This window comes from Taudactylus pleione, unplaced genomic scaffold, assembly GCF_031769625.1.
Source record: "Taudactylus pleione unplaced genomic scaffold, aTauple2 ptg000061l, whole genome shotgun sequence".
NCBI classification, from domain to species: Eukaryota; Metazoa; Chordata; class Amphibia; order Anura; family Myobatrachidae; genus Taudactylus; species Taudactylus pleione.
In genome coordinates this window covers 11,275,083-11,287,128 of record NW_028284463.1, presented here as the reverse complement: position 1 = coordinate 11,287,128, position 12,046 = coordinate 11,275,083, and the positions used below count along the sequence as shown (strand labels likewise).

Here is a 12,046-nt window from a genome sequence, read left to right as displayed (position 1 = left end):
ATTGTGTAAATGCTGATCTAGTCGCATGTGTCCAGGTTACAATGCTGGGAACGGGGATTGTAAATAGTGTGTGATACAGTAGCAGCCTCGTCCCTGACATCTGTATCTTGTTGTGATGCTCTGCTTGCCATAGAACCAGCTTTTATAGCAGTTGTAGATGTTGGGATGGTTGCTGAGATTTAATTACAGCGCCTGCTCTTTCCTCCTATAGCCGGATTATCCCCAGTAATATACATCTTATACCAATGCAGGCGGTGACAGAATGACTTCCTGCCGTTACTGCGGTGCCCAGTCTGGAAGCGCTTCCAAGGGGGAATGTTGCATCCGTTCAGGTGGCACAGAGGATGGCAGCCAGACTACTGGGGAACTAACCTTATTTCTGCCGCTATCTACTGGCGTGGGGAGGAGTATCAGGAGTGCGATGCTGATTTTCACCCATTGTGGGGGGCTACCTTAGTGTTGTCAGCCAGTGATCACAGAAAGTGACGTCGTGGTTACTGGCGGGTTTCATTTTTGCTGTGAATGATTTTTGTCCTTAATATCTGTCAAAATCCACCAGTGTGGTCTCTCAGGCATCATACAGAGTCTTTAGCTCCATGTAATTGCCTGTATGGGGCTACGAGCAGTGATCCGCAGGACTGCACAGTGTTACACAGCCAATATGATGGTGCAGCGGATGGGGTTATAGAGCGGGTGTTTATTTTATGTCTGGTGCTTCTGTCATTAGAGCATCACTGCTGTCCAGGCCAGATGTAACTTAGAGGTGTAATGAGGGTTATATGGCTTTGGTGGGAGAGTATGTGCTGAAATGTGGGGACTCACTACTAACTAATACTCTTACTGCAGTTTATTTGATCCTTGTTTATCCTGTGTTGCAGGGGAAAGCTGGGACGATATCCTCCGTGGCCCGGGAAGGTGAGAAGATGGAAGTTTTTTTGTAAAAATGAAACTGTCTTAACTTAGTTGTCACGTAGCCCAGCGACAGATCAGGAGAGAGCACAGGTTCTCAAACTCTGTCCTCAGGACCCCAAACAGTGCATGTTTTCCAGGTCTCCTCATAGAATCACAAGTGAGATAATTAGCTCCACCTGTGGATCTTTTAAAATGTGTCAGTGAGTAAAGAATACACCTGTGCTCCTGCTGGGTGACCTGGAAAATGTGACCTGTGTTGGGGTCCTGAGGGCTGAGTTTGAGAACCACTGGTATAGAAGTTGTCTATCAGTGGGCAGAATGCTGCAGTGTGTTTCTGGTGCGTTCCTTGGTTAGTATTTTTATCCTCTTCAGGCAGCGTCTGGTGGCGGTTTGAAGAAAAGTCAGGAGCCATTCAGTTCTATATATTTTGCAAGGAGAATGACTAATGCAGGGAATATAATAGGGCTATAATTAAACCTTAGATGCAAAATACATTTTTGAAGTGGTTCAGGTTTACTGGTTAATTTTTTGTTCACCATTACTAAACCTGTGTCCTTTGTTACCGATATTTGTATTCTTCTTGTAAACCTATTGGTGACTATTACTAATCCAGTATACTCCATACTGCTATCTGTATTCTGCTTCTAAGCCTACTGGTGACCATTACTAATCCTGTATCCTCCGTACCGCTATCTGTATTCTGCTAGTAAGCCTACTGGTGACCATTACTAATCCTGTATCCTCCGTACCGCTATCTGTATTCTGCTAGTAAGCCTACTGGTGACCATTACTAATCCTGTATCCTCAGTACTGCTATCTTTATTCTGCTTCTAAACCTTTTGGTGACCATTACTAATAGTGTATTCTCCTTACCGCTATCTGTATTCTGCTAGTAAGCCTACTAGTGACCATTACTAATCCTGTATCCTCAGTACTGCTATCTATAGTCTGCTTCTAAGCGTACTGGTGACCATTACTAATAGTGTATCCTCCTTACTGCTATCTGTATTCTGCTAGTAAGCCTACTGGTGATCATTACTAATAGTGTATCCTCCTTACCGCTATCTGTATTCTGCTAGTAAGCCTCTAGAAATTGCTTTACAACCATGTTTTTTTTTATTTTATTTTTTTATCTGTAGATTGTCAACCCGCCCAAAGATTTAAAGAAGCCAATTGGCAAAAAATCCTTGTTTGTGAAATTCTTTGGCTCTGAGGACCAGTAAGTATTTTTCTAAAAACAAGATGCAGAGCTCCAGTCTCACAGGAATGTACTGTACATAGGAGATTGTGTTCTTGTCACCCGATTAATAAACCGTATTTGTTGTATTTTACACTTCTATGTTTTTGATAAGTCCTATTTCTCTTTCATCCACTAGGGGACCGTGGAGGTGCTTACGCTGGGGTATAGAGGCGTGGATAACTGGAGCTGGCACTAATTAATTTAAAAGTGTGAAGCTCCTCCCCCTCTATCCCCCACCAGCCCTCAGTTTAGAAAATGTGCCCTAAGAGCTGGTCATTTCTACTTCAGGGTCCATAGGGGGTCCACAGGGTTGACCTTGGGGTATAGGTTGGGAACCAAATCCGGGCACCACGCAGTTAAAGCTTTTAGCTCCCAGGATGCACTTGGGTCCACTCTCCCTATAACCCCACCCCCAGCCAGAGGCACCTCAGTTTAAGTTGTGCCCGGCCGGAGTCGGGTCACCGTTTAGTGCAGTGGGGAGCTGATTAGCAGCCCCTAAGCTTTATTTTTTCTGAAGGACAGAGTTCTTTATTTTTCCTTTGGATTCTTCAGAGCGGCAGCGTCAGACTGTCCATAGGACGTCTAAGCTGCCGCTCCGTCACCCCGCTGGCGCTGAGACGCCAGTACAGATCTGGGGATCTCAGCGGGACCCCAGAGTCTGTACTAGCCGGACTCTGCGGGCGCCCAGGACTGCTGCCGGATTCACGGGGAGCAGGTAAGGCGCGGGTCACCGCTTGCGGTGATCCGCGCATTTGAAATGCAGTCCTGTGCCTCCGGTCTCTGGGGACAGACCGGAGGCGCCGGCAGTGGCGGCGGGCCCCCCATACCCCGTGTGTCCACTAGACCACCAGGGACTTAGTGTTCGGTGCAGGGAGCCGGCGTCCCGGGGGTTAATAGCCGGCCAGGGGAGACAGCCTTCCCTGTTACAGCGGCTCCTCCCCTCAGCTCAGCGCGCCTTTCAGTATCCATAGTCTGGCGTCGCTGAGCTGCTTCCTCCGCGGGCCACGCTTCTTCTGAGGTCTCCAGCGGCCATTTTATCTGTGGTGCAGCAGAAATCTCTGGAGATGGCAGTGAGTCCAGTCCCCCTGCGTACCTCACCATTAGGTCAGTGTACACAGCGCTGTAGCCTTCCCAGACACTGAATCTGGGTAAGTTGCATGCAGTGTAATAGTGCAGTATATTATATGACATGTTTATGTATATATGTGTATATCTGCATTGTATGTGACTTATGCTAGTGCTGACTGTACTTTATTCTCTCACCTGTCAGTGTATATCTATCCCTTTCCTTATCTGCCCTAATACAGCTGTACTTGGGGTGGTTCTGAGACCTCACATTTATATACTTGTTAATATTTGTGAGGTTTGTCACATACTGTTGCGTGCTGCACGTTGCCATATTTTGAGTGGAACTGTGTGTTGCATACGCTGAAAATGGGTCCCTGCAGCTAATTTTTAGTTTCAGTCAGGACCAGTATAGCGCTGCTTGATCACAAGGCTTGGTCAGATATGTCTGACCAGGAGATAGAGCGTTATACTGCACCCATTTTTACTATTCTGCAAGCCATGTGCTGCAGGTGTTAGTGCGGAGGATTTAACTCTTAAAGGGTTCTGTATGTGGCGTCATCGGGTGCCGGTCCCTTTCACGACCCCCTTGGGCTGTTTATTTTCTCGGGATCCTCTTAATTACGGATCGCCGGGCGGGCCCCATTGTTGTACCTCACTTGGGGTTACTTCACCATACTGCCCTTTTCATCTCAGGGTATCTCGCAGTTTCTTGCACTCTTCCCCTGTGACACAGACTACCGCTCCCTACAGGGGTTTTTTTCGAGTATATGAATTCCCCCTGGTGCCACAATAGTCTGTCATGCCCCTTGCAGGGATTACCACAACAGCCACCCTGGGTGGAAGTCGTTTTTCTATGAAACGCAAATTGGCGTGGTTGACGCCCTGTGGTTACTTCCCACTTGGCTCTACCGTGAACTGGATACTGTTTTGGGCTCTTTCCCTCTTACACGGGGGGGAAGCCTATCTCAAGTATTTTTATCCCTGTTTTAGGGCTGGTAGCAGGTCCATTCTGGTTAGAGTGAATGTTGACCTGCACCTGTATCATACACCCTCAGTATTACGTGCATTCTGGGTCCCTGTTGCTGACTAGCGGGTGGATCGCAGGGCGGGACTCTGGCTGTTGCCAGATATGAGGTATTACAACAGTGTTTGGTCTCCTGTCCCAAATTCCCTGAGGGTCATCATGAGCCCCTCCTGGGGTGGATGGGCGTGTTACTCGTCGGATTACAGACGTTACTACGCATCCCATTCCTGCGTGGTCGGATTCTTCTGATCCGTAGGTGGTAACTCTGCCTGAAATCAGTATACTCGCTTTCAGGGGTTGTTAACCAACCATGCTATAGCCATGGTAGGATGGGTAATACTATTGCATACTGAGCTGATGTATTTGTAATGTTTTTCCCCTCCAACACGTCTGGGGTTCAAGTGTATTTGGTCGCTCACGTAATATATGCAGTTGTCATAGGTGGACATGCCTATATTGGATACCAGCTCCAAACTTTCAGAGTTCCGGCTGCGACGGTATCCTCCGTAATACCCTATGGCTGCGCTCTGGGAATGCAGAGGTGCAGATACCATCTATAGGGTATATCTGACCTTGACAGTGGCAGTACAAATTTCCCGCCGTCAGCTATGCTCACTACGGGGCCTCAGACTATTAAGTCTTTTTGTCCTCTGGGTCAGCCTAAAGGTCTGTTTTTTCATAGACTGTCGGCCTTTACAAGGGCTGACATATCCAGTTCCGAGCAGGCCTGGACTGCCAGCCGATCCTGCTTCTGAACCAACGGATATATCGTCAGCCTGACGAGACAGGCCTACCACTGGGAGATGGCGATTTCTCAGTTTGCCCGGTACTAGTGTCTAGTTGCCGCGGCTACGTGGGTAGGAGGGTACGCCCTCTCTTTGCTCAGGCGGCCTATTTCCATGTGATGGTACGCAGGCCCTTATTCGGAACAGGGCCTTACAAATCCAGAAAGCTATACAGTTGTTGCGGTAAGCGGAGCTAATTGGGCCATCCCCACTTTCTCAGCGAGGGACTGGTTGTTCTGCTTTCTTTCTGGTGCGGTGGCTGAATGGTCCTCTTTGGCCTATTCTCTGTCTCAATTCCCCGAACCAGTTCCTAAAGCTACCTGGGTTCAGGAAGCAATCCCTATGCTCCATCATACTATGTTTGGAACCCGGGGACTTTATGGTATCACTGGATATACAGGACGCGTGCCTACGGGTACTTACAGAGACCTTACCTCAGCATGGACTGAGGTTTGCTGTATCACAGCACTTACGATTTTTCGGGCTCTGCCTGTTGGGACTGATCTCAGTCCCACAGGGGTTTACCAGCATTTGGGATTTTCTGACAGTTCTTCTGTTCAGTATATCCCAATGCTCCTGTACCTGGATGGCCTCCTGCTCTTAGCAGGATCACCGGGGTACTTTACAGCCGGGTCTGGTTGACTGTGGGTTCTTCAGGGTGCAGACGTTTAATCAAGGGGAAAAAAGTCCTCCCTGCATCCCTCTCTGGGTATTCTTCACCTAGGAGCCCTGCTGGATTCTCAAAATCTGAGAATTCTTCTGGCTTAAGACGGCATCTCCACTCTTCCATTAGGAGTACATGGATGTCTGCGCAGTCGCCATATGTCTTTACACTCTGGGATGCATGGTCCACTATTCAGTGTCTGCCTTTGGAAGGGTGGAATGGGCTCAGTTCCATTCCAGGCCTTTCCATAATTGGCTTATCTACAGATGGAACGAGTTTTTTCTGTCGGATCACTGTTCAAACGATGATGCTCTCCCCGGAGGCAAGTCGGTCCCTTTTCGGGTGACTATGGCCATCTCGTCCAGGGTATTCTTTGCTAAGGACAGTGTCTGGTTCGCATCCATTTCAGTGCAATTGGATGTCTGTCGATTCCACCCTGTCAATTAACTTGTTGGAACTTTAGCCTGTCTTGGGCTTCACTCTGGCATAGCCCTTGTTTCCAGGTGAACCTGAAAAAGTTCAGTCCGACAGGGTCAGAACAGTGGCTTCCTTTTTAGCAATACTGTTCGTTGGGTGGCAATGTCAGGTATGTCATACATTCGGGAATTGTCTGAGGGTCTCCTCCCGACCATCTCGACAGTGTTCATTTCGGGTGCTCTCCATTGGGAAGCGGGAGTCCTCAGCCGTTACGACGTGCATCCCGGGGACTAGTCTCTTCCCCAAGAGAGGTTTCATCTCCTGGTGAGCAGGGGGGGGGGGCCCTCCTGAGGTGACACTCATGGCCTTCTGACTCTATCACACTATGGTGTTACAGTCCAACTCTGGGGATTCTGAAGCAACCTTCAGTGACTCTTTGTCGGTGAAGGGGTTCTTCCAATTTGCGTACCTGTGTTCTCCAGTCTCCATTCTTCCTCGAGGGAAGTGTTTCAATAGAGACAGAGATGCTTTCCTGCTGGTGGCTCCTGATTGCCCCAGATGTCAGGGGTACTTGGTTTTTCGGAGTCTCTCCATCGATACTCCATTCCTGATGCTTCGCTACCCAGACCTGTTGTCTCAGGGTCCTGGGGTTTGCCTTGGACCTGGGTCGTTTGTCTTTGACTACGTCCCTATAGTGGTCTTACGGCTTCCATGGCTTTGTCATCGTTGGAATGATTGGAGCACATGGATCAGCTTTTGCTGGGACCTACCACAATCTGTGGCAGCCATAATTCTTATGGTATTATACCTATCAATACGATCCTCTGGTGTCCAGGATTTCCAGATTTTCTGGCATTCCTTCCGGCTGGCTTGGGTTTCTCCCTCGGCCTGGCCTTCCTGACAGTGCAGATCTCTACACTGTCAGTATGATTAGGTTGTGGAATTGCTCCGCTCTGATATCCAGTTCATCCTTTGGAGTGTTCTCTGGATTATGCCTCCATTTGTCCTCCCTAGGGTCTCCTTGGGAGTTAGTAGTGGTTCTTCGTTAACTCCGGGGAAAGTTAATGGAACCGCTGGTTGTAATAGCCATTACATGGTCTATTGCTTTGGCTTTCTCTCTTTCTATCAGGGAGTTTATATCAACCAGGTGAGTGTCGGAATTGGGAGCGTTCTCATGTGGCTCCCTCTTCTGGAGGGCATCTTGTTAGGGTGTGAGTTGCTCTCACCCTGTGTTTCTTCTTAGTGATTTTCAGGTTCCATATTATTCTGGAACTTATGGTGCGGCCATTCAGTCCCCAGTCCTCTCGGCTGGTGTGGCCTCATTGACTGTGGTCCGGCCTCTGTGGATTTATGTGATCCATTCAAGTTCCTGACGGAAATCGGACTCCTTATTGGTGGTCTGAGATTTCTGGTTTTAACAGGAAAGGATGGCCGGCCTATGGCCATATGTTGGCTGGACGGCCTCGTATGTCTTCTTCAGGGGCCTACCCATGGGTAGGCCTTTCTGTTGTTGCTGCTTGTTTTTTTTCTCGGGCCATGTAACCCTCGTGGGTGGCTCACGGTGGCACCTTGGCTGGTTTGCCTTGCTAGGTGGCCACCTGGTCTTCTGTCTACACCTTTTTAAGGTTCTAGGCATTGTTTTCCTTTGCCTCTCAGGATGCTTCCTTTTTGGCGGCGGATTCTCCTCTCAGCACAGGAGCGTCCCCTCCCTTGGTTGAACTGCTTTGGGACATCCCCAAGGTCAACCCTGTGGACCCCCTATGGACCCTGAAGTAGAAAACAAGAGATATGGTAAGAACTTACCTTTGTTATCTCTGTTTCTACGAAGTCCATAGGGTCCACAGGGCGCCCGCCCTGACGCACCTGGCTTCAAATGGGCTGTGTGACTGGTCACCGGTTTTCCGTCTCCCATTTCTGTGAGTATGGTTATCGAGTGTTCCAGTTTTCTCTCTTTTTTTCTCCTCCTCCGGCCTTTGGCTACTTACAAACTGAGGTGCCTCTGGCTGGGGGTGGGGTTAAAGGGAGAGTGGACCCAAGTGCATCCTGGGAGCTAAAAGCTTTAACTGCGTGGTGCCCGGATTTGGTTCCCAACCTATACCCCAAGGTCAACCCTGTGGACCCTATGGACTTCGTAGAAACAGAGATAACAAAGGTAAGTTCTTACCATATCTCTTGTTTTTATGCTGTGATCCAGAATTACATTTAATTTTACTTTTACCTTTAAAAAAATGTTTATGCATCTTTTACACCAGAAGTACCCTTAGCCACCTATTTCAAAGGTGGAGTCCGGGTACTGGGCGCCCTGATTTTTCCCCCCAAAAAAAAAAAAATCAGGAAGGAGTGCACAGGGTTATTCTAAAAGCACCTGATAGCTCCTTATCGCCCCAGCAAGCCTTCACACAGCGTGAAGCTAAAGAGGAGGAGGCTTGGCTGCATTGGAGAGAGTTATTTACTGTCCCCCGAAGTCTCTCTCTCTCTAAGAGCGCATCCCCCTGGCCCCCTATTTCTTGTAGTTTGTACTTCTGTATGCGTTTGGGGCATAGCAGACGCAGAGCTAAGCATTAAGTGGTGGCCTACAGTTGTATCCTTGCATGTTATCATTATCACAAGTATGATGGACGCTTGAACTGCATACACACTACACGATATTGTTAACGATTCGGCCAATTATGACGCATCGGAACGACAAATTGTCAATATCGTGCAGTGTGTATGCAGTACATTGTTGTAGTGCGGGCACCCGTGGGGTCATTGATCTTTTGTACATGCAGGAAGATCAGGCCAATGGGGCTGATGATCCCATGCAGCAGGGGCCGGCATATTGGCCGGTCGGGCACCGGATCACTCAGTGTGTACGGACCGCCCGATATGTCGGCCCATCGGTGCTGGGATCGTGGGTTGCATTGCTGTCATTTAGTGTGTACCCAGCTTTACACCCATAACAACAAAGCCACCTTTATAATATTGTGTAGGTCCCGCTCATGCTACTTAAACAGCTCTGACCCGTCGATTCATGGACTCCACAAGATCTCTAAAGGTGTCCTGTGGCATCTGGCACCAAGACATTAGCAGCAGGTCCTGTAAGTGGCGAGGAGGGGCCTCCATGGCTCAGACGTGTTTTTCCAGCACAGCCCACAGATGCTCCATGGGATTGAGATCTGAGGAATTTGGAGGCCAAGTTAAAGCCTTGAACTTTGTCATGTTCCTCAAACCATTCCTGAACATTTTTTGCAGTAGGGCAGGATGCATTATCCTGCTGACAGAGGCCACCGCCATCAGGGAATACCATTCCCATTATGGGCTGTGCTTGGTATGCAACACTGTTTAGGTAGGTGGTATGTGTCAAAGTAGCATTCACATGAATGCCAGGACCCAAGGTTTCCTAGTAGCACGTTTCCCAGAGCATCACACTGCCTCCGCCGGCTTGCCTTCTTTCCATAGTGCATCCTGGTGCTATATCTTCTGTAAAGGACACATACCCACACACACGCCTGGTTGTCCACATGGTGTAAAAGGAAACATGATTCATCAGACCAGACCCCCTTCTACCATTGCTCCATGGTCCAGTTCTGCTGCTCACATGCCCATTGTAAGCGATTTCGGCAGTGGGCAGGGATCAGCATGGGCTCTGTGGCCCTGATTCAGAGCCGGACGCTCTGGCAGTGCGCTCGCTCTGAATCAGGGCCGTCCCTCCTACTTTTTGGAGCGTCCTTGCCGCTCGCATAGCTGTGGGTGACCACCCACAGCTATAGCGAGCGCCCAAAATGATGGTCGCGATGGTCAAGACCATCGGGCTTGCGACGAGACCCTTGCGGTAGGGTCTCGCTGCTGCAAGCCCTGGAGTGCTTTTGGCTCTATCAGAGCCGAGAGCACTCCCACTGACATCACTAGTGATGTCAGTGGGGCTGGCCCCAGACGGTAGGCGTTCCCATGGTAACGCCTCCGTCTGGGCAGCCACGCCCCCGGCACGCCCACCAAAGGGGGCGTGCTGTCAATCGCTATCGACAGCACGCCCCTTTTGGTGCGAGACCCATAACGACGGCTTGGCCGGCGTTATTCGGGTCTCGCGCATGCGCACAACGGAGCCGCCTCCGCCGTGCGCATGCGCACTTGGGCAACATCGACCCGCTTGCGAGTGCTCGCGAGCGTGAATTAGGCCCTGTGTCCGCTGTGCAACCCCATATGTAGCAAGCTGCCATGTACTGTGTGTTCTGACACCTTTCTATCAAAGCCAGAATTAACGTTTTCAGCAATTTGGCCTGCGCTCCCCACACACACACCTCAATGAACGTTAGGGGCGCCCATAACCGTGTCACCGGTTGTCCATCCTTGGACCACTTTTGGTAGGTATTAACCACTGCATACCGGGAACACCGCACAAGACCTGCAGTTTAGGAGATGCTCTGACCCAGTGGTTCAGCCATCACAATTGGGATCTTGTCAGAGTTGCTCAGGTCCTTGCACCTGCCCATTTTTCTTGCTTCCAACACATCAACTTCAAGAACTGAGTATTCACTTACTGCCTCATAAATCAGGTACCATTGTAATGAGATAAACAATGTTATTAACTTCACCTCTCTATGGTTTTAATGTTATGACTGATGGATGTATAAGTTTTAAATATTTCTGTACATAATTAATTGCAATGATCAAGTCTGTTTAATGTACTGGAGAGATCTCCTCCTGTACCAGCCTAACTTGCAGTGTCCTCTGGCAGTGCCTGGATCAAGGTGGAGCAGCTGAAGCCGTACCATGCCCACAAGGAAGAGATGTTGAAGACCGCCAAGGGGAAACGCTTCCAGCAAGCAGTCAGTGCTGTGGAGGAGTACTTGAAGAAGGTCAAGGCAAGAGAACTGGCAAAGGAACAGGCAAAAGAACTGGCAAAGGAACAGGTGAGTGCAGATTCATGCCTCCCTGGGGTGTTTAGATGCAGTAGGAAGCTTTGAGGGAAGCATTGGTGGATAATGCAGTCTGGCTACTTAAACCGCATGGAATGCAGAAAATACGGTGACTATAAATTAGTTTTATGTCTGTAGACTGCACGTGATCTATAAATCAATACAAAAATGCTCAGCCGTATCGGACAGTAATTACAAGGGCCAGACCAGCAAATAGAAACGAATGAAGAAGAAGCCACCGCGTAAGGTTTTCTACACAAAGAAAGTGACAATTCCGACATTTCAGCTTACAACATAAACTTTCTTAAGGGGCCTTAAATTGCTGTGCAGTCAGACATTGGCACAATGAATGTGTAAGAGAAGTGGGTGTGGCCAGCAGGAATGTGTAAGAGAAGTGGGTGTGGTCAGCAGGAGGCTCCCAGTGTTTCCATGGCAACCAAGAGCATCCAGGAAGGAGATAACAGAAAGTGTGACAGGTGCATCAATAGCACAAGACACATATATAAGCACATACAATGGCCTACATAGAGACTGCTGCAGACTTAGGACTGATCAGTAGTGTTCTAGCTGCAGGAAAGCCAAAACGGGCAGCATGGATAATGTATACACAAAAAGAAATACAAGTGTGCACTTGTATTTCTTTTTGTGTATATATCCATTGTCTCCACAGATAGATAGATACATACATATATATATATATGTGTGTGTGTTCAGGGTGTGCAGTCTGAGGCCCATTTTTTATATAGCATGGATAATATAACTGAAGCTTTGCAGGACAGCGAACCTGTTGGGGCATGGCGTTGGAAACGCGCCTGTAGGTAAAGTAACCAAGTGGTTGGCCCAGTATAGCAGCGTCCACCAACAAGAAATGAGGAGAGGGTGAAACAATCATTGCAAATCAGTATGCTATGGGAAAATAGTGACTGAATGTAGTTAATAGAGTATTCTGGGGGGAATTCAGTTGTTGGTGCCCACAGCTCCCATCTAAAGTGATGGGGCTATCTTAAAATTGTCGGTTCCGCAGGGCGCCCTTTATTT

The 12,046-nt window shown here is 48.8% G+C and overlaps 1 protein-coding gene across 4 annotated transcripts in view; it reads left to right on the top strand.

Annotated features, from left to right (window-relative positions):
• The window catches only part of GLYR1 (glyoxylate reductase 1 homolog), a 77,786-nt gene that overhangs the window by 6,199 nt on the left and 59,541 nt on the right, over positions 1-12,046 (top strand). For all 4 annotated transcript variants that reach the window (XM_088464685.1, XM_088464701.1, XM_088464694.1 and 1 more), the window contains exons 2-4: positions 879-915; positions 2,052-2,131; positions 10,828-11,002. In XM_088464685.1, coding sequence (XP_088320811.1) covers positions 879-915; positions 2,052-2,131; positions 10,828-11,002 — 292 coding nt within the window. The remainder of the gene's footprint in view (positions 1-878; positions 916-2,051; positions 2,132-10,827; positions 11,003-12,046) is intronic.